Source organism: Acomys russatus, chromosome 2 (assembly GCF_903995435.1).
Source record: "Acomys russatus chromosome 2, mAcoRus1.1, whole genome shotgun sequence".
Classification (NCBI taxonomy): domain Eukaryota; kingdom Metazoa; phylum Chordata; class Mammalia; order Rodentia; family Muridae; genus Acomys; species Acomys russatus.
In genome coordinates, this window is record NC_067138.1 from 89,105,903 (window position 1) to 89,128,031 (window position 22,129).

Consider the following 22,129-nt stretch of genomic DNA (forward strand, 5'->3'; position numbering starts at 1 on the left):
TGCTTTTTCAGAGTACCATGTTAGATGGTGATTTAAAAGGAATAGAATTAAAATATAAAATTAATTTCTTTATAAGCAGTAATTAGTCATCACTTGGAAAAGTGAGTGTGTGTGTGTGTGTGTGTGTGTAAGATTGTGTACGTATGTGTGAGTGTGTGTCCTGAAAGTAAAGGGATCCAAATCAAATAATTTCTAAATCAATATCTGAAAAAGACACTACTAAAATGTAATCTGGTAGGAAAGCCAATGTTGTACAATATGCGGACACCAGTAGATACAGGCAGGAGAAGGCAGTTGCTAAGAGAGAGTGGCTGAATGACATACACAGAGGCTGCTTATGAAATCAGAAGCCCGTGGCAGTGCCATAAGCCTATAAAGTCATTTCAGAAATGCTTCTGAAAGACCAGTACCAGACATTTATGTGACACAGTATTTCCAAGAATTTTTCACACTCTACAATTTAACTTATTACAACATTCAGATCATGTTCAGGACTTGACATTGAAATATCCGCTGAGTTGGATTTGTCACACATACTCTTATACAACAGAAAGAAGCCTAAACCTAGGTACCCAGCTTGCTACAAGACTTAAAGGCATGTGAGTAGAAGGTTCCATCCCTTCAAAATGACTTGCAATGTATTTAGAGACTTACTGAGTTTCCTAGTAACTTCCGCGAGTGGCCTTTGGCTGTAATACTGTTCATGCATTGTTTTCATACCCCAGGAAATGATTTGGTTTCTAGTGCTTAAGTCTCCTCCATGTCAACTGCTAAGAGTACCATCAGCATGCCTCCTTCAAAGTCAGATAACCAGCAATAAAAACTTCATGTGGGGAGTACAGAAGGGAAACGAGAAAATATGAGCCACCAAGCAAGTTGCTTTCCACATCTGTGGCAAGAACCATTCAATAAAATCAAAATATTTCCTGAGTCTCAGGCAACTTTGAAGTATGCACAATCTCTTTTAAAAATCCCTCTAAGAGCTACGGGTTATGGCGCATGCCTGTAATCCCAGGATTTAGGAAGTGGATCAGGAGTTTAAAGTCATCCCTAGCCACATGAAAGTTTGAAGCCAACATGAAATGTGTATTTCATAAGACCCCATCTAAACACAAGTGAAATAAGGGGCGCGGGACCATTTCTCTTTGAGCTTTATGTAACCCATTTAACATTCCCATATTGAACAAGCCTCACTTTTTCTGTTGAGATTTCATTTTCCAGTAATCATGGAATTCCTTTTGAAGCTGAAAATCCAGGGATGAAAGAATCCTGGGAATCAGCCTGTAGGAGGTGCCCCTCGTGTTCTGTCTTCGCTGTGCACTGGCATTCTTCTACTTGCATGACCATCTTGACCACGGCGGTTGGGCTAGGGCAGTTCAGCCTCAAGTGGATGGTGGTGAATTTGGTGGGCGAGCAGTGGGTGCAGACGTTGTAGAGATGTGCTTCTTCTCCTTCTCTGGGAAAATGAGTGGGACCACATTTCCCAAAGCAAAGGTTGTTCTGGACAATGGTGTTTTCACAGTCCTCATGGGCAATGGTCTGAAAGGCAAACGGATTAGGTCATCTCCAGGTGTTTCATACCTTTCCTGATACAGAAGGATGAAGCGCTCTGAACTCTGCACTCGGAGATGCATTTCTGTGATATCCAAAAGATAGAGTCTCTTAGGGGCATGGCCACTTCAACAAAGCTTTCTTTATTGAGTAGTTAGGCTCTAAAAAGCCTTAAGTTAACATGCAAATAACTCCCACTATCAGCACCATACTCTAAAGAATTTTCATCTAATTGGATATAACCAATTAGAAATAAAAAGCCATAATGGTAGCTTTCTTATTTAACCACCAGATCTTACATTTCTGTTGCCCATAGTGCATTGTACACAGCAGCTTCTCAATAAATACCAGTCAGTTCATCATAGACTAGGCCAGATACCATGAGTTTAATTCTGTCCAAATTGACTTGAGCTGTAGAGCACTCAAGTCTGTAAGCAGCAGAGTCGCAACGCCTGTGCTGCTATTACATCACCTTTGCCGCTTTCTCACAACCCCATACGCCCCGTTTTATGTGTCTTTCAAGACATCTGAGTCAAACACGTTAATTTTAATCTAATTAGCAATAGAATTAAAAAGTGAGAATTTCAAAGGAAACTTGATTGCCCGAGTTTTAGGACCAATTTTCTAATTGCACATGGACCAGCAAAGCAGATATTATTACTCCATGACTGACTTGTCGTTGCCACACAGGCAAATTGCCTTAGAACCTTGCCTGCTTAATTGGGCAGCGTTACCAGACTGTAAAACGTTAGTCTCTCCTGCACTGCTTTCCGTTCTGCATCTCCTTTTGGCATTTTCTCTATTTTAATTTAGTATTTGGAAAATAAGTGTGGCCAGTTTTATGATTAATAAGTAAGATAAGATAATAAGATACCAGGCAGCAGATATTACGTTACAGAGAAGTTTATTAAACAAGCACGGGGGAGAAGGACAGGGGGAAGGGATGCCCCAGAGAGAGAGGGACAGAGACAGAGACAGAGAAAGAGAGAAAGGGGGCAAGAAGAGGAGGAAGAGTAAGAGAGGAGAGGGCAAGTTAGGACTGTCCTTTCATATAGCCCTGGGCAGGGCCACGCCCCTGTGGCAGGTAGGCAATGACATCATAGGTAGGCAGACTGAAGCAGAATCCTAACATTCCTACCTTTTCCTATAATTAAAAAATGAGGAACATTGGTTTGTTTTTATGTAAGGTTAAGTTGAAATATAGAAATGTATCAGCTTTGGCTGCCATCTAAAGGGAAGAGAGAGAGAGAGAGAGAGAGAGAGAGAGAGAGAGAGAGAGAGAGAGAGAGAGAGAGAGAGAGAGAGAGAGAGAGAGAGAGAGAGAGAGAGAGAGAGAGAGAGAGAGAGAGAAAAGCAATAGCAACAAAATTTCCAGATGATAGAGTGAAGGGGAAGGAAAAGCTCTGGCCTGAAAGTCAAAGGTAGAGGGCAGGCTATGTCAGCCATGTCTTGCAGCAGATAGGGACCGAGGAGTGCTGGGGGAAGCTGTGCTGAGCCTGGAGCACACCATTTCAACCTTTTGCAAATGGATAAGGGGCAAAGTAATCATCTTAGCTACTTCCTGCTGACAGTAGGCCAGTGATAGGGGGTTTAAAAGGCTGAAATGTTGGCCAGGTTCTGGAAGAGCAGGCTGTTGATTTGTTGTCCAGGGTCTGAGAACATCTGCAGCTAGGCGGGGCAATGCAGGTCCAGCTAGGAGGGGCACTGCAGGTCCAGCTGGGGGGGGCACTGCAGGTCCAGCTAGGGGGAGCACTGCAGGTCTAGCTAGGGGGGGCACTGCAGGTCCAGCTAGGGGGGCACTGCAGGTCCAGCTAGGGGGAGCACTGCAGGTCCAGCCAGGGGGGGCACTGCAGGTCCAGCTAGGGGGGGCACTGCAGGTCCAGCTAGGGGGGGGCACTGCAGGTCCAGCTAGGGGGGCACTGCAGGTCCAGCCAGGGGGGGGCACTGCAGGTCCAGCTAGGAGGAACAATGCAAGAAGCAGAAGTACAATGTTCCATTGTCTTAACAGTCCAGAGCTGATCACAGTCACTATAAATTAGCCTGCACAAGTTAGGCGGCAGATAAAGAAAGAGATGTGATTTCACATTAAGATAAAAATTTGAAAACCTATGAGCAACATAAATTACACTCCAAAATATGTTGTGCTATCACAATGCCAAGAAATGACAGTGAGAATCTCAACATAGAGTTTCTGCAGGATAATTTTAAACATCAAATAGTTCCAACACTATTAAAAAAAGCTTTATGGACCTGTAACATAATGTGCTGTGAGCATCAGAAATGAATGTGGGGGCAGCCAGGGGGATGATGCCCAGTGTATCCCACCTCAGCTCCAGCTGAGATGCCCAGTGTATCCCACCTCAGCTCCAGCTGAGATGCCCAGTGTATCCCACCTCAGCTCCAGCTGAGATGCCCAGTGTATCCCACCTCAGCTCCAGCTGAGATGCCCAGTGTATCCCACCTCAGCTCCAGCTGAGATGCCCAGTGTATCCCACCTCAGCTCCAGCTGAGATGCCCAGTGTATCCCACCTCAGCTCCAGCTGAGATGCCCAGTGTATCCCACCGCTCCAGCCAGTCCCACCTCAGCTCCAGCTGAGATGCCCAGTGTATCCCACCTCAGCTCCAGCTGAGATGCCCAGTGTATCCCCACCTCAGCTCCAGCTGAGATGCCCAGTGTATCCCACCTCAGCTCCAGCTGAGATGCCCAGTGTATCCCACCTCAGCTCCAGCTGAGATGCCCAGTGTATCCCACCTCAGCTCCAGCTGAGATGCCCAGTGTATCCCACCTCAGCTCCAGCTGAGATGCCCAGTGTATCCCACCTCAGCTCCAGCTGAGATGCCCAGTGTATCCCACCTCAGCTCCAGCTGAGATGCCCAATGTATCCCACCTCAGCTCCAGCTGAGATGCCCAGTGTATCCCACCTCAGCTCCAGTTTGATTTGCGTGCTTTGGCTACACATCCTCATGAGTATGGAGAGAAATTGCAAGGTAGTTCTGGCAATTGCTCTAATTTCCCGGTTTCCTAACTGAGGCATAGTCTTACTTCTCTATATGGATAATGCCCAATAAATATACAATAAACATGCCCAATAAATACACAAAGCAACAAAGCTCTGAGCCTTCAGTACGATGACTACTGATACTGACACGCTACCATGAAGCATTTCCAGCTTGCCAAGAAACAATGGAGACATGAGAAGTCAACGAGGGAAACAGCATCATATTTTGCCAAATCCTACAGTGAATACGGAAGGGCCAAATCTAGAGTTAGGCGAGGTGCAGGCTCTCGTCAGCCTCTTCCCATTTCACCATTTGTCCCAGCTGTCCCCAGCTCTTGGAGACTCTGGCTGTTTTCCCTTTAGAATGCTTACCTGGTTAAAGGGCACTGTCCTGCAGGTCTCCCAGTGTACCTCATGGCTTTTGATGGGCAAGATGACCCCCTGGGAGGCCGGGCCCTTTCTGACCATGAAGCGATGCCAGAATTTCTTGGCTTCCTCCTGAAGAGGTGATCTCTCCACTTCCCTCCCATCTGCTGGCCGAGTGAGGGTCTGGATCCCCCATGGAACGTGACTGCTTTCCACCTCCCTTGTGGGGTGAAGTTCTGTCTCAGGTTTCTTCCAGAGTTTACCAAGCTTGGATAGCATCTTCTCTCTCTGCCTCTGGCCTTCCCCAGCCAGGCCGGTGCCTATGAGGTGTGGCATTGCCACAAACAGATCTGGCTTGGCTTCTGCCTCCTCGTGGTTGGCTGTGTGGAGATCTCTGTGACCCCTTTCCAGGAGCACAAAGGAAAGAGAGCTCTGACTCTGGCACCCATCCACACATCGGCCTGCCTTCCCCATAGGCAAGAGCCAAAGCAACTGAAGGAAGAGGAGATGCATGCTCCCAGTGCCCTGAGACTGAGATTAGATTCACAGATGGCCAGGCCCAAAAGAGAGGCTCACTCTGCAAGACTGAAGCCAGGGCATCCTATATATGCTACCTGCCTGGTAGAATGGGGGGTGGGCAGGTGGTCAGCAGGCAGGCAAAGCAAACACATTAAGTGTTTGCTTACATTATGTAGTGCTAATGGTGTCCTGCCGTCACTGTTGGCTCTGTGTATTTTTGAAGGCCCCAGTGAAAGCCTGAGACCCAGGGGGTAATTAGCTGGTGGTTTAGCTGTTGTCTGAGACTTATGAGTGGCTGTACTGGCAACAACAACTTGCTCTTTGTCTGAATCCCTCATCGTTTGTCATTAGAAGAAGAAACAGAGTCAGCTAACATTTGCTGCACATCTGCTGTTAGCTGGGGCAGAATAGACGTGGTCTGTGTTTACCAGAGAAGCATCTCAGGCAAAACAAAAAGGACACATTAAGCAAAAGCCCAGGCCTTCCCAGCTTCCCGGGGGGGGGGGGGGGGGAAGCACTAAAATGTCTGCCACAATGGTTAGGAGAGGGTATTAGCTGGTTGGACAGGAGCCTTCTCTGCCTTCTCTGTATCCACATGTGGATTGAAGCCATTGGTCACAGCTGAGCTAAGGGAATACATTTGCCTTATCCACATGCGGGAGACTTGCAATTTTACACTTAATCCTTCCAACATTAAAAAACAAACACCGAGTGCCAGATTTCACAACTGGCCAGAGATCAGTAGACTCTTCCAGTTGTTTACAAATTTCTCCACAGGGTCCCAAGTGACATGAGCTGACAGCTCATCAATCAAGGAGGATAATGTGTCCCTCAAGCCTCTTTATCATTATTATTTTTTTCCTTTCTTTAACTGAGCTAGGTTTGAGAATGTGGACTACAAGACCAGTCTTGAGCGATTTGGGGGTGAAGCTGGAGTGGGGGGGGGCGTCTTTACTTGACTGAATCTACACCATCTGCCTTAATGCCAAGTAACAGGTGATCAAATTCAATAAAGATCAGATTCAATAAAAACAAGCCTTCAGGGATCGAGGTAGAAAGTGGCAAATGAGGACGTGAAATTAGAGGACATGGTATAAGAAACATATCAATAAAAAGAAACCTTGGGATTCGGTTCTTTCCACCTAAAATAGCATCCCAACAGCATCCCAACAGAAAACAACACATTTGCTTATCTTTCTTCTCCCTCTAATTTAGGCATCACATTCCTTCCTTTTGCTAGCAGAGATAAGCCAGAATGTACCCCCACCCCACCTCCTTTTTTTAGTATGCAGCTTTCTTTCCACAAGTTCCCCACTGCGATGTCTATAGTGGATGTACACATGTTTTTGTTTTGATCCCAAGTGTGGGATGGGCAACAGACTTGTGAGAGAACAGGTGATGTTTATCCACTAGAAAATGAACAGCCTCATGCGGGGGGCGGGGGGCGGGCTTGGTTTTTGCCAGCTGAAACACATCTTAGTACAGACTCTGAGAGAAGGTGTGTGTGTGTGTGTGTGTGTGTGTGTGTGTGTGTGTGTGTGCGCGCGCGTGCGCGCGCGTGCGTGCGTGCGTCCAAAGCAAGAGGCAGGGGCTTTTTGGGTAGTGGTATTGTTTGTCTGTTTATCGCTCCACTTCGAGATGCTCCTAGAGAGAACCATTCCAGAGAATGCTTCTGGGCTCAGGGTCCGGCTGCTGTTCCAGGTTCCAGCAGCAATTTTGGTTGAATTGTTGGTCTGAAATCCTGCTGATTATGCTAGGGGAAATCACTTTCAGGAACTGAGTCTAAAATGGTCTACTTCTCCTGTTCCCATTAACTTCTTTTCTCGTCTATCTAGGGTAGGTGGGTTAAAAGGGAGGTACAGCATTAAAGAACCACAAATAAAGTAGGTTTGGAAAAGGTCGAAGTCTACAGATGGCTTTCCAGGCATTAGTGTTCCTGATTGTCGTTGCTGAGTTCTACTTTGTTTAAATGGATTATCATTTTACTAGAATTCTTAACGATGCGTATTTTACTTGTTCCAGATGCCCATGGTAACTTTCCTGGTATTCACCGAAGGGTTGCTGATCCATACCATAAAAACATTGATATTCACCATTTATTTTAAATAGTCTTTAAAAAACAAAACAAAAACAAAACTTGCCCAATACTTGAATTTCTTAACTCCCCTCAGCAACCCAATGCAATGTGCTTTCCAGAGCAGCCATTAGGTCCTCTAGTAATAAGTATGGTGCAAGAGCCAGCTGGGATACATTTCCTGACTCCTTTTTAACGTTATTGTTCAGTGGTTAAATTCCACTGCTGTCAGTCACACAGGATCTAGCATCTCCCGAGCTAAGCATGAATCCACAGGTTCTACGTGGGGTCTCAGTTTACCTGGTTCTGGGATTACTGGATGTTGGGTATAGTTGGAACAATAGCAGTTGAATAGACATTTGTAGAAGACTTACTTTGTGGATCAATGCTGGAAAGTGACTAAAAATGATTAAAATTGGCTCCTGCCAGGGGGCATCGATGCTCTAATTCTATTACCTACAGGGATGTCACTCTTTCACTTTTTAATTTTCTTTTTGTCTTCCCCTCTTCTGGGCCCAAATTTTGGTACTTATATATTCCAATTACAAATCACTCTTGAAGAATTTCCCTTTTTGCTGTTCTGTCAATTCCTGTTGCTCAAATATGCAAATATCCTGACTGATGAGAAGCCTCCTGTGGGAGAAGCTTGGAAAGAAAGTCATACGTTCTCTTACACCTCCAAGGACAGGGAGGCTCACCTTTCTCAGCACTGTGTACCCTCAACTCTAAAGCTCTGGGTGTAGCGTGCTATCATCTAGCCTTAAATACATCAAGAACCATCTTGTTGCTTTCAGAGGAAAGGGGTGTGTGGCCTTTGTTGGTCTTCGGTTGACATCTCTTCTGTCCATTTAGAGGAGCCACCTTCAGGAAAGTCCAGAGGAGATTCCTAAACGCAGCAGGAAGCTGTCATAGAAAAAGAGCATTACAAACTATTGGTGTACTCCATACCAACCATCACAAGGAAACAATCCTGAGCTAAGGTGGGTAACCCCTGAGAGGCTAAATCCATTTCATGGGCCCAAGTAAGTGAGAGAGAGAGCCATGGCAGCCTGGCTCAGGTTGTTCTTGTCATCCTGCCAGGTATGCACGGTATGTTCTGATTCTGCTTTTAACTTGACCTTGTTTTCAGGGAGGTCACATGTCTGTGTTCTGCAGCCCCAGCGCTCTTTCTGGAGATATCTACCTAAAATGCCCTTAGGTGAGTGGCATTTCTACAGAAACACAGATGTGAAAGTCAACCACTCCAAATAAATAAATAAATAAATAAATAAATAAATAAAATGTGGAAGGGTTGCCTGTGAGAGAACCCCATCTCACGGAGTTTCTCAGGGAAGCTGGAAAAATGTGGCATGCTCTCTGAGGTCAGGCAGGGGCCAGTGCTTTCCTGAAAGTCCATTTCTCAAATCAACAAAAGCCAAGAAGGTCTGTTGAGACAGGGATGGGGATGTGAGCTAAACAGGAAAACTGGGAGGTGGAAAAGGAAATTCAGGATGAAGGCTTTGTGTGAGAAACCCATTAGAGTGCACGCTAGTCCCTTGGAACTATTTTTCTTCAAAACATAAGATAGCAGTAGTGTTGTAAGAATGTCGTATTTTAAAAATGCAAAATAAGGCAGTCTTTTTATCTTTAGTTTTGTTACAGTGTGTGTTTGTGTGTGTGTACATGTATGTACGTGTATACACATATCCTCAGCATGTGGGTTGAGGACAGCCTATGGAAGTCCATCTTCTTCTACCATGTTGGTCCTGGGATGACACTCAGGTCATGAGGCTTATCTGTAAGTGCCTTTACCCACCGAGACATCTTGCCAGCCCCTTTTCTTATTTTTCAAACAAAAGGACTTGAAAGGGAGAGAGTAAGCGGTTTCTCTTCAAACCACTTTCTCAGTAATTTACCTTGGTACGTTATTGAAAATATACAACTATTTTTAACATCACTTCTGGCCCATTTTATGGAAAACATATATTCAGAAGCACCCTCTGGCCCAATTCTGATCTATGCCCTGGACTAGTTCCATTCAGGAATTCATTCATACGATGTATAAGTGGATGGCCACACTCAGAACTGCAGGAAATAATGACAAGAATGCTCTTTTCCATGACTAGCAGATGTTGTAGTTTGTAGCAGAAGTATTGTTTATCCAAATGTAAGAAAACTTTAGGCAGACACCATTCTTATACTAATCAGGTTCTATCAACTTCTACCAAACACTAAAACACATTGTACTTTACACCGTTTCTCTTAATTTTATTCAGTAAGAATTCAATGAGCACAAGGAAATGCAGTAGACATTATACAACAAATTTCCGATTTTCTTAAGTAGGTCAGAAGTAAATAATACAAGGAAGTTCCACAATAAAGCACAAGCTCTCCCCTGGTCCCTTCTTCCTCATAGACTGCCTGTCCTTGCCGTGATCACTACTCCCTCAACATGTGCATAGAATGCTTTTGGGTACTGGATGTCCCCAGACCTCACCAAGGACAAGAATGTCTCTCAGCTTGTCATTCTGTGTGACTTTTGTGCCCACAGGGATGGATTTTGACCATGCTGTGCTGATAACATGTAATCCAGTGTCACGGGACTGTCCATTCAACCCCGTCTGAAGTAGGATAAATCCTACTTCCCATTGCCCTCCTCATCCAGAATATTCTGACCCCTGATGTACCCAGGAGCTGTGGCCCTCTTAGCTGATGTGCAGGTTGCACACTCACGCCTTGTTTGTGGCTTCAGTTCTAACACCCAATTGTTACTACAGCATCTAGTCCCACTTTCTCAGCATACTACCACAGTTCTCACCGCATGGTGCTGGTGTGAACATTTATTTAGCCTCTGTCTCTACTTTAGATTTTAGAGTCTGAAAAATATCAAATGGATGTTCTTGTCACCACCTCAGGATGTAAGTCAGTTCCTTTCTTACTGTAAATGCTTAGAAATACTGGTTTAATATATGGGTGGGGTCATTAACTGACTCATATCTATGAATTTTCTGGTCCTCACTTCCTTTCCTATTCAGCTTGGATTTTATGGTTTAGACCTCTGTACTGTTCTCTCTGCCATGCCCTTTACAAATCCCAGCCTGGGAGGCATGGAGCTATTCACCTTCCTGGACCCATGGCTACAGTACCAGCATACTACTGCCAGACAATGGGAAGATGGGACGAATGGTTCTACACAAAATATTTCTCTCTCTCCTCTGCTCAATGCCCTGTCTTATTACTTTAGTCGTTTCTTCCTTTTCCATATAGACCTAAATTCCAATGATCTTAGCCCGCTGATTGCCCTTTCCTGTCCTCATTTTCAGCAACTATCTTACTCCTTTTTATAAGGAGAAAGACAAGCCAGCAGCTAAGTGGCTTCAAACCCTGCCATCTCATCTCTCCTTCCCTGCGCTGTTGTGTCCCCCCCACCCCACACCCCGCCCGGCAATCCCCAGAATCGCATCCTCTCCACATTTCCGTGAACAGCTCTATAGCAAGCTCTCCTAGTCAGTGCCATTAGCACTTTCATAATGTTGGGCTGCCTCAAACTCTTTCAAAATGCCTCCTGAAGCCATAAAAGCTTTCATGTTCTGCCCTCTGGTCTTCTTATCTGCATTCATAACTCAGCGATAAGACTGTTCAAACCCAGCCCCTGTGTTCTTATCTGCTCCCTTGCCCACCCACTGAAGTCTGGCCTATACTTCTTTAAAACCTCCTCCCTGCCTTTGAGGGCCATCTCTGCCTTCCTGAACACTCAGCACTATTTAATTTGTTTTTCATGAAGTCAGTCCTAAGTAGACTGGGGAAAGAAGTGAGCATCGGGGAGAGGGTGAAAAGCTATGGGAGCCTCAAGGCTCTCGGCTGCAAGAGCGCCTGCTGCCAGTCTTGAGCCAGGGGTTTCTGTATAGTCCAGGTAGCTCTCTGACTCTTGAGCGCTGGGGTTGGAGGCATGTGCTCCACTTGCGGCTAGTTCTTCCATGTCCAGTCATTTAATACCGCTAGAGCTAGACGTAAGTAAGAGCTGGGTATCTTCCTCTTAGCCACAGAGAGAAGACTATTCAGGTTAAGGACTACCATTCCTGGAGCCTGCAGGGTTCACAGCGCCAAGCACAGGCTTTTTATTGAACACGTTTTCTGTTTTATTTCTTTTCCTGGCCCCGAGCTCCACAGTTAGCTTCGTGAATGTTTGTTTCAGCCTCCCAAATCTTAACAGGAGTGTGGATGAAAAAGTCTGACACGAGGCTGGCTGTGCGTCACTTTCTGAGAGGGGTCTCTGTCCTACAGGCTTTAGCCTTAATTCCCCAAGCTTACCCTCTATTTTAAAAATCAAGTTTCCACTAAATCTGGAAGGATTCAGAATAAACCATTCTTTATTTCCCAAGCTGGCTGCATCTCAGAGTAGGTATCTGAACTTTGTCACGCTGCCACAGTCTGTAGACAACTCTCCAGGGAAGGATTTTGACACTCTTAAGAAAGGTAACTCAGACAGGAGGAGGCTGTGGCTGCCAGGTAACGCTAGGCAGCTCGTCAGTTGTTGTGCTCCAGTTGGACGATGGAGATGGTGTATCACCAACAGAGAGTGCAGGGGGCATCTGTCTGAAAACTGCTCCCCTCCTGGCCGCCTTGCCAGTTTCTGCTTATACAATGCAGGCAGCTTGCGGCAGCCATATTGTCCCTATAAGCTCATAACACATGGACAAATGATTAAAAACACATGGAAACAGTTCCGCAGCTAAGCTGCAATTCAGATGGGACAGAAAATCAACTCGCAGAGCTCTCAGCTGACTCAGGGCCAAGTGTAGGACAGAATGCAGGAGGAGTTGCCAAAAGAAAGGAAAGTTGTATGTGTGTGGGGGGGGCGCGTGCAAATCATGGATCAGAAACCTAAAACAATGACGCCTTGTATTGACAGCCCTTCTCCGAGGCTCTCCAAGAGCAGGCACCAGAATAAACTCTTTGAAAGTATTAAAACCTTCATTTCATGAAAGGGTTTGGACAGATTTATATTTTCTACCTTCTATAAATAAAAGTTGGCTTTACTATCTTGGCAACACCTATGCAGAAACATAATCTTAAGTATCTGTAATGTAAATATTAAAATATTACACATAATATTACCTTTAGGTGTGGGAATTAAGTAACAAGATGGCAGGAGGCAAAGTGGAAAAAAAAAAGTGGCCACAATAAAATGGAGAAAAACAGCAAACCTGGCCAGGGTTTGCTTTACACTCCTGGCCTGAGCCTGGACCCAGGTTGACCATAAACTCAGGCAACCTAAGAAACTTTTACACAAAGTTCAGCTTAGCTTAATGCAAAACCCTAAAAAGGCTATTGTATCTGGTCACGAAAATGGCCTGGATTCTGCCGTGTAGAAAAGCAATGGGTGAAGGCATTTCTTGAGAGGTTGTCCCTGCTGGTCCTTCCTGTTAATTGGCTTCTGCCCTGAGTGCTTCCTCACTCCCACAAGCACTCTTCTTTCCACATGTAGCCCCGTTTAGGTCATTGACTTGATACATGATCGGTAAGCACATCCTTCTCGGGACATGCAACAAATGTGTGCTTAAACGCTGAATACCAAAGGAAATTTCAATAATGTGGTTCCAGAAGCCATACTCAGGAAGTAGCTCTCACCCAAGTTCAGCCCATTAGCACAGCAAACGCTCCCTTTCTGTCTGGGGAGACATCATCCCTTCATTTAGTTCTTATTAGAATGGGATTTGCACATCATAGTTCTTGTCTGAAAGCAAGGCATCCTGGGACTTTCAAAGAGGGCTTTCTTCGTCATCTGGATGTCTCCTAAAAACTTTTCCACATTGAACACAAATGCCTTAACACATGGGAAAGTTATCACTTGTAAGACAGAACCTTAAAACCCCAGTTCTCACTCCCCACTTCCTCCTACTGGCTGCAGTTAGTCACTGGTGTGATTCTGAGAATAATTATGTGAAGTGAAAAAGAATGGCAAAAATAGTAGAGTGCATATGTAGTCCATTTATAGAAAGCTCTAGAAGTTATAAGCCAATCTACAGTGACAGAACGTCAATCAGGTATTGCCTTGAGATGGAGACGGAAAGATCAAGAGAGTGCAATGAGACATGAGGAAGCTTTTGAGAGAGATGGAAATACTATCTTCATTATAAGAAATGACATAAACATGCTGAATGACACAGGTTAATGTATAGTTTATTATTTGGCAATTATTAACATGTCAATAAAGTTTCTTAAAGAAGAAAGAACTGCAAGTGTCACATACTTGTAATCCTAGCACTTGACAGGCAGAGACGGGACCATCTAAAAAAACCTCTTACCCATTCAAACCCAACAACAAATACAAATGGATAATACATCCCAACCAAGACATCCTTGAGCAAATGAATGATAGGACAACCCAAGAACTGGAAGAAAATATTTTATTATGCAGAGTAAAAATCAAGAAAAAAACATTTTTAATGGGGCAGAGATCAGAACAGGTATTTCACTAAAGAAGAGATATAGATGGCAAATACACACGTGAAAATATGACCAAGACCAGAGACTAACATATGAATGTTCATAGAAGTTTTATTTGTAATAGCTCCAACTATAAACTCACTCCTATGTGTCCACTATTGTATAACAAGTAAACAAGCATGTGGTGTTTTTATGAAAAAAACAAAACAAAACAAAACAAAACAGGGAGTATAAGCTTTCAGCATAACATAGAGCAGAAAATTTCAAACTACCCTCTCAAACCCTTCAGGTGCAATGGGACTTTTTTGAGTCATTTCTGCCTTTTATTGAGCATAAGCAAGTAGTTTGTGTGTTTTCAGAGAATTCATCCATTTTGTTTAGATTGCTGAATATATTCTGCTAAACTATTACTGATAGCCCCCGCTAACTGTAAGAATAACTACAACACACTAAGAAAGCCTTACTACTGTTACCACAGCAATAATCTGTGTCTTTTCTTCCTAATCAGCAAGGAAGAAAATTATGCTTTTTTTCAAACCATCATTCTGGTTTCACCGCAACCACTTTCTAGTCTTCGATTTTTTTTTTTTTTTCTTGTAGCGCTGGGAATGGAAGCCACGGCCACTCACACCCCGGGGAAGCCCTCTACCATGAAGCCTTTGGATTTTGAGCCATGGTTTTATTATATAGCCCAGGTTTGCCTTGTACTTGGAATCTTTCTGCGTCTGCATCTTCCTGTGTACACCACTCCTGACATTTCTTGGTGTTCTACTATGACATTTGTTCCTTCCTTACTTCTGCCTCCTCCTCTCGTCTACTTGTGTAGATTAGGTTGGTTACAGAGATTTGACTGCTCTGCCCCCTGAGTCCTGAGCTGAAAGGCGTGCACCACCACACCTGACCTACTTCTTATGAAAGTAGAAGAGGGGTTATTGAGTGAGGATCTATCTATTTTTAAATATAAGATATTACTATTATAAAAATGCCTTAGTGGCATCACACAAATGTTGATATATTTTCATTTTTGTTCAGACCAAAACAATTATAAATTTTGGTGTTTTTTTTATCCCATAACATACACATAAAGAGGTGTACAATGTAATGAGTAACCACTCAGAGAATCTTCTAGAGTCATCCTTTGCCACTGATTTCTAATTTAGTTCCATTATATCCAGGGGATATATATATTCTGCTGGGCTTGATAAATACACAGACACACTGTGTGTTTATGCCCTGAAACTTTGCCTTGGTTAACGTCTCACATGCACGTAAGGATAGACACTAGTACTTCAGGTGGTTCCAGAAATCTCAGTTTCATTAAGGTAGCTAGCAGTATCCACGCTCGGCAGCCTCCTTGACTTCCTCGTTACTCATTTCACTAGTTTTAAAGAAACCGGTATTGGCGTGTCTGACTGCGAAGATAACTTTATCCATTTCCCTTCGACCAGCTTTTGCTTTGCATAGTTTAAACTTTGTTACCAAACACACATGTGCTTTAGATCACAGGTTCTCTTACTGATCTGTTAGCATTGTGAACTAATCTCTGCTCTCCTTGGCAATATTCCCTGGTGATATATTATGCTGTCTGACATTGATATAGCCCCTCTACCTTTAGGCTGGCGAATCTTTTTCGATTCTTTTACTCGCCACGGATCCACATATTTATATTAAACGTATGTTTCTTATAGGCAGCACGTAGTTGGGTCTTAACATGGTTTTCTGATGCAGCAAGTTGAGCCAGACTGCCTTTTAAAGGCAGGAATGCAGGTAGAGAGAGAAGGGAGCAGTGGCCCCAAGCAGCAGCCCTTGGAAGCTGCTGCCGGTTACCACGAGGCCGCTAATGGAAGTGTTGCTTAATCTTTGTTCCGGTCTGTCTTAGGATAAACTGAATTTTATTACCTATCAGAGTATAGAGCCTATAAAAAACTGTTCAAAATGAACAGTTATGTGTAAGTTACGAGGATAGTATATTCATTTCCTGCACGATCCCACTCTAAAGGCTTGTAAAAATTAATTTCATGAAAATCGTGGTGTTCTGGACATTACAGACATCCAGACACACTCTGCTGTTAGTTATGGCTCTTTGCTATGATTGATGGGGAGGAAAAAGAAGAAGACCAGCAGCATTGCCAATTTAAAACTATGTTAAATATAGCATCGCTTGCCCATGATCCAGTGATACAAACAAGCAAACAAAATCTGGATGAGCATCAGGCATAAAAATGGAAGATGTACCTGAGTAAGTCAGATAAACATGCACCAGACCCAACATCCCATTTCCAGCTTTTGAAAATAAATTTTATGTGGAGATTTTTCATAGCACCTTATAATTTGAAGTTCATCAACTTAAAGTATTCTCTTTGGGCCTGGGGTTAAAGGTCAGTGGCAGAGTATTTACCTAATGTGTGCTGGTTTAAATTTCCAGCACCTCAACTATAAAATATTCACTTCAATAGTCTTTTAATGTATTCGCTATATTGTGAAATCATCACCACTGCCTAATCCCAGAGTATTTCCAACCCCTCAAAAAGAAACTCACGTCTTGCTAGTCGGTTTCAACCCTCAATTCCTCTACGCTCTAGAAACCTCTGGCTCACTCTGGGTTTATAGATTTGCCTATTCTGGGCATTTCACATAAACTGGGTCATACAAAATATGGTTTAGGGTGTGACTTTCATTAATGTTATAACGCTATTAAAAATATTGTACTAAACTTTAATAAAGCCACCTGAATATTACTATTGGAAGGGATTCTGCTTACCATTTGTGTGTGTGTGTGCGTGTGTGTGCGCGCGTGCGCGCGCGTGCGCGTGCATGTGAGTGTGCACATGCAGGCCAGAGTCAACCTCCAGTGTGGTTGTTCAAGAGCTGTCCGTCGTACTTTGAGACAATACCTGTCACTGGGACCTGATCTTATCCATTAGACTGGGTTGGCCAGAGACCCCCTAGGGACATCCCAGCCTCCATCTCCCCAGCACTAGAATTACATGCACAAACCCACACACTGGCTTGTTACATGGGTGCTGGTAAAGAACACTGGTCCTCATGCTAGTGTAGCTAGCATGTTACTCACTGAATAATATCCCCCATCCCATCCTACTGACCATCATTTCTAAGATGTCCATCTTGATGCTGCTTTCTTTGCATTTTGACTTAAGAGGATCTCACTGTTCTCATCTGTAAAATGGGAGTGGCAGGTAAGATGATACCAAAGAGCTCTCTTTAATTTCGATTGCTCCAGGAATCTATATGGTAGCGATAGAAACTGCCTCTTGTTTAGGGAGAAAAGTTAGAAAGCAAATTAGCTAGATTTAAAAATCTTCATTCCCATCTCCTTTGCAGAGACATGAAGTCTGAAGTCCTGATACAAGCGATGCTTGGCCCTGATTATAAGCTTAGGAAGAGAATTCCCGCTTCTTAGTCTGTAGGAAAAGCAACAGAAAAACAGAAACCAGCCCAAGCAGCAGTTTACCTGCGTGCACTTCCCTCCTGGCCTGAAAAGAGGCAATGCATCACCAAGCACCATTGCAACTTCCTTCCTGGTCAAAAGCTCTCCAGGTAAACTGGGCAGTGCTGACACATACCTTTGATGCCAGCACTGAGGAGGCAGAGGTGAGTAGATCTCTGAGTTCAAGGCCAGCCTGGTCTACAAAGTGAGTTCCAGGACAGCCAGGGCTACACAGAGAGACCCTGTCTAGACCCCCCCCCCCGCCCACACACACACACAAAGTTCTTCAGGCTTGAAAACTTGTATAAATTTGCATATATGCTCTGTGCTTTTCTTATTCCACTCACTACTGTATCTCTTGATTTTTAAGACAATGCCAGGTATAGACTTGATGTTGTGTATTTGATACCACTGAATAAATACCACACGAGTGCATGGAAGTTAATAACTAATAGCTAGCCTAATCAATAAAAAAGGACAGACATGTTGAGATTTCTTGCCCATCCCTTCTGACAAGGGGATAGACTCATTAAGATGGTGGCACATGCCTATAGTCCTGGCACTTGGAGACTGACGCAGGAAGATCACTAACTGAAGGCTAACCTCGGCTGCATACTGAAAGACTGTCTTAGAAAAGCAAACAAAGTGACACAAATAAAACAGTACCCCTGAGGCCCCATGAGAAAGCTAAAATACAAAAAACAAAAGGTACAGTACCTGAGAATTAGACATGGTTATTTTATTGACTTTGATACCATACAAGATACAGTACATTTAATATGCTACTTCATTACAGAAATTAGTCAGCACCAGTTGATGGTTTAAACCACATAGAACCACAGTGTTCATTAAAACTAGGGGCTGGAGAGATGGCTCAGCGGTGAAGAGCACTGACTGCTCGTCCAGGGGTCCCAGCACCCAGCATCCACATGTCAACTCACAACTGTCTGTAACTCCTGCTCCAGGGGATCTGACACCTTCACACAGATATCCATGCAGTCAAAACACTAACAGACATAAAATAAAAATAAAGAAATTAAAGAAAAATAAAATAAACTAGAGAGAGACAAATAAATGTTGCTCTGTTTTCACCGCTCCAAGAAAGAGGAGAGGAAATGGTTTATGCCAGATTGAGATTTATCTTTAGTAAAAAAAATATACTGTATGTTCTTTAAAGACCAAGCTTCAGAAAATGTTACAAAGTTCTATAGCGTTGAGCTGCATGTATGTCCTTGCATGTAGGAAGTTCCTGAGTGGGCATACAAGTTAGAGGAAAGGGGCTGGCGACTCTCAGCCCCACCCATTCCTAATCAACTGTGACAGTCATGTCATGGCCAGAACCCAAGCTTGTATCTTCTTTAAATCTCTTATATCTCACTTCTCAATTTGATAAAGGTCCCATGATGAGGAACATTTCAAAATGGTCTATTCCTAATTGATATAAAAACCAAACCATTCCCTATGTTAAACATTTGCAATTACAGCCATGCCATTTTCACTGCAGAAAAGTATGATAAACTGGTCATGCGTACCAGGTTGAGGATGGTTGGCATGGTTCTGTATTTCCAGCTTTAAATGGCACACACAGCTTTAGAGTGAATTCCTCACTCTCTGACCTGTGGGGCTCGGTCCCTTTTCTTCCTCTTTGCATACCACCTCTCCATAGTGTAGAAGCCAGCAGATCACAAGGAACTTGGCTGGAGCCGGAGTAGAGGAAGGGTTTGGCTTGTTTTGGTTAGACACTAAAGGACCCTATGTTCCATGGGCCTTTGCATTTGACTGTCTACAGACTGCTCTACACCGCCGAGGTAAGAGCTAACAATTCCCAGTCACATCTGGATTTTAGTTAGAGACAGAATGTCTGAGTCTTGGCCTAACCTCCTTAGGTAAAATTTTCTATGACCCCGAACTTTGATAAACGAGCAGAACTGAAGGAAGCCTGTCATGTTTTATATTCAGAAACTGGAACAACTTTCTTAAGCCATTTTCAGTGTCTCTAACACTCGGGATATTATTATTCTATTTAAAAAGTCTGCCCTAAAGCTCTAGTCTCCTTGAACACCTCATTTAATTCTAAAGTTACACTGGGGCTCGGATGACAAGTTATATTTGGCACAGCTGTATTTTTTAGTGATTATGAAAAGAAAAACTTTAATAAACATTTTAGAAAGGACGTTCTAACTTCCTACACTTAGCCTTTCCGGAAGGGATTGTTGAGAGAGGCACAGAATGCTTCACTGCTACAAAAACAGTTCACTCAACCGACTTTACAAATTAATAAGGTCCCTTCAGTTGGAGAACCTAGTCGGAGGGATGTCTCTGCAAATATTCCAGACTTGAAGGCTCAAAGTCACATCAACATCCCTTCCCAGACAGTGGGCTGTCAGAGGTTCTATTTCCAATGTTGGCTTTCTTTGCTCATCAGCACGGTTCATGCAGGGGCTTCCAGGGGAGCAGCGTTTGGCTTCTGCGTTTCAGCCAGTGCTCATGTATACTCCTTATTTCGACTGACCCTTAAAAATACTTGTCATCATAGTAAATAGAGATGGAGATATTGCTATTTCAAAGTTCACATGACCTTGGAAGGCAGGGTAAACCCAATATGTAGCTAAGGAATGGCACCGTGCTGTGATTGTATTGGGACATAATATGGGTTCATGCGTTGTATGGTTTGATCTCCTTGGTGGAGGCAGACCCTTGCTTTATTCCAATTGCTCTACCTCACTAGAACCCTCCTGAAAGGTCTCTCCATTCAAAAGAGAGGCCCCTTGTCTACCCACAGACCCTGATTTTAAGTTTCACATTTAAAGGACCTAAGGCTACAAACCACCTCTTGGGGGCGCTCAGTCTTAGCTTAACGCATCTGCATGGCTAGCTTCTCTTGGACTCTGTGCTAGGAGCACACAACACCCCCCCCCCGCCCCCCGCAACACTGATCTTTCTGGGTGAACTCGTTTGAGGTCGAGGGACAAAGATATGGAGGGTCCATGAAAATTTGCACGGCCTGAGAGTTGGCATAGGAAAGTGTATGAATCTTCTGGGAGAAGCAAATATTATAGCCTGTAATACCGCAGGCATTTACTTAGAAAAATACCAGGATGCAGAAGTTGTATCTCATCTTGAATGGCACATCCATACATCCATATTTCTGGGCCTGATGATCTAGCCTCCGTGTTAACATGGGAGACTCACAAAGACATGCCCAGCCAGGCACAACAACGTGTTTCTACTGAGCAATGCACATAGCTCTTGTAAATCGACAGGTGAGGAATCTGAGGTTCCACTCAGAGCTTCCTTGAGCACACAAAATTGTGCACCTTGCCTTTATTACAGTTCTTTAGTTGCCATTGTCCTCTCTTTTGGACCAAAACGCAGTTTTTTCCGGGCTTTGGGTGCTGAGGGGACCCTTTCCTCCAGTTGGTGAAAGCAACAGGTTCACCTCCAGTCCACTCCCAGCGGCCAGTTCGCACTTGGTTCTTCAAGCCTAATGTAAACCAAGAGAATACGCCAAATGTTTTTATTTCGTTTAAGTGTAGGTATCATGGCTAGCCTATTCCTTTTTTTGCCCCTCCTTTCAATGCTGCTATTAAATTTCTTTCTTCTCACATGCTAGATAAGTGTTCTACCACTGGGCTAGATCCCCCACTCTACTCTGGTATTTTTCACTTTTTGAGTATGGTCTCACTAACTTCCCCAGTTACTGTTGAATGCGTCATCTGTCTACCTTGGCCCTCCAAATAGTTGTAATTACAGCTGTGTACCACTAGGCCTGCCTTGGCCTATGCTGCTAAGTATAGATAAGCCAATGTGAGTTCCAGTTCTAGAACCAAGGCAAAGATTTGGAGATACAACATGACACGATTAGGAGTGTTAGACTTTGGGGCCCAACAGACTCTACCCTCTGTGGGTACGGTACTCACCTTTTCTAAGTTTTAATTGTATGCCCTAAAAAATGGGCATAAAAACTCTATATAAGATTAAAAGTAAAAACTCTTACCCTAGACAAAGAATTATAGGCACCTGGAGAACACTGAGAATGGGAGAAACTGCCTTTCATAGGGAAGAGCTCCCGGTTGGTTATCTAATACCAACTGGCCAAACCTGAACTCACATATATACAAGTAACAGTATTTGGACTGAGCAGGTTGTGCTTGTATACCCAAGTGTGTGTGTGTGTGTGTGTTTGTGTGCGTGTATGTGTGTGTGTGTGTATATATATATATATATATATATATATATATACATATATATATATATATATATATATATATATATATATTATTTAAAGAAATAAAGGTCATGCGTTTGAGAATAAATAGGGAAGTGTTACGCAGTGGTTCTCAGCCTTCCTAATGCTGCAACCCTGTAATACCATTCTTCATGTTGTGGTGACTTCCAACCATAAAATGATTTCATTGCTCTTTCATAGCTGTAATTTTGCTACTGTTATGAATCATAACGTGAACATCTGTTTTCTGATGGTCTTAGTTGACCCCTATGAAAGGGTTGTTCAACCCCCCCTCAAAGGGTTCGCAACCCACAGGTTGAAAACTGCTGTGTTAAAGGGAAGAAAGGAATGGGGGGAAATTATGTAATTGTATTTTAATTTAATACTTAAAAAAGCCCTTTAAACATATACTTAATGGCACCTATTATTATATTTGAATTTATATATTTTTTGTGTATAGGTATTTTTATTTTATGTGTATAAGTATTTTGTCTACATGTAGGTCTGTGCATCTT

General features: G+C 43.5%; 2 protein-coding genes across 2 annotated transcripts in view; both read right to left on the reverse strand.

The window, feature by feature from the left end:
* Window positions 1–1,224: 1,224 nt before the first annotated feature.
* Window positions 1,225–5,429, reverse strand: Cer1 (cerberus 1, DAN family BMP antagonist). Its single transcript, XM_051166550.1, has 2 exons — window positions 4,923–5,429; window positions 1,225–1,539 (listed from the first exon to the last, which is right to left on the reverse strand). Exons 1-2 carry the CDS (start codon window positions 5,427–5,429, stop codon window positions 1,225–1,227), a joined length of 822 nt encoding a protein of 273 aa, XP_051022507.1.
* Window positions 5,430–20,324: 14,895 nt separating this feature from the next.
* Window positions 20,325–22,129, reverse strand: part of Frem1 (FRAS1 related extracellular matrix 1) — a 139,230-nt gene continuing 137,425 nt past the window's right edge. Inside the window, exon 37 of the mRNA XM_051156676.1 lies at window positions 20,325–20,870. Within this exon, the coding sequence (XP_051012633.1) occupies window positions 20,671–20,870 (200 nt within the window). The 3' untranslated portion in view covers window positions 20,325–20,670. The remainder of the gene's footprint in view (window positions 20,871–22,129) is intronic.

Excerpts from the sequence above, each read along its gene's own strand:
- Cer1 (XM_051166550.1), bottom strand. The coding sequence starts at position 5,429 with ATGCATCTCCTCTTCCTTCAGTTGCTTTGGCTCTTGCCTATGGGGAAG. Across the intron at positions 1,540-4,922 it reads GGACAGTGCCCTTTAACCAG|ACCATTGCCCATGAGGACTG; the intron begins GTAAGCATTCTA and ends TTTGCCTTTCAG.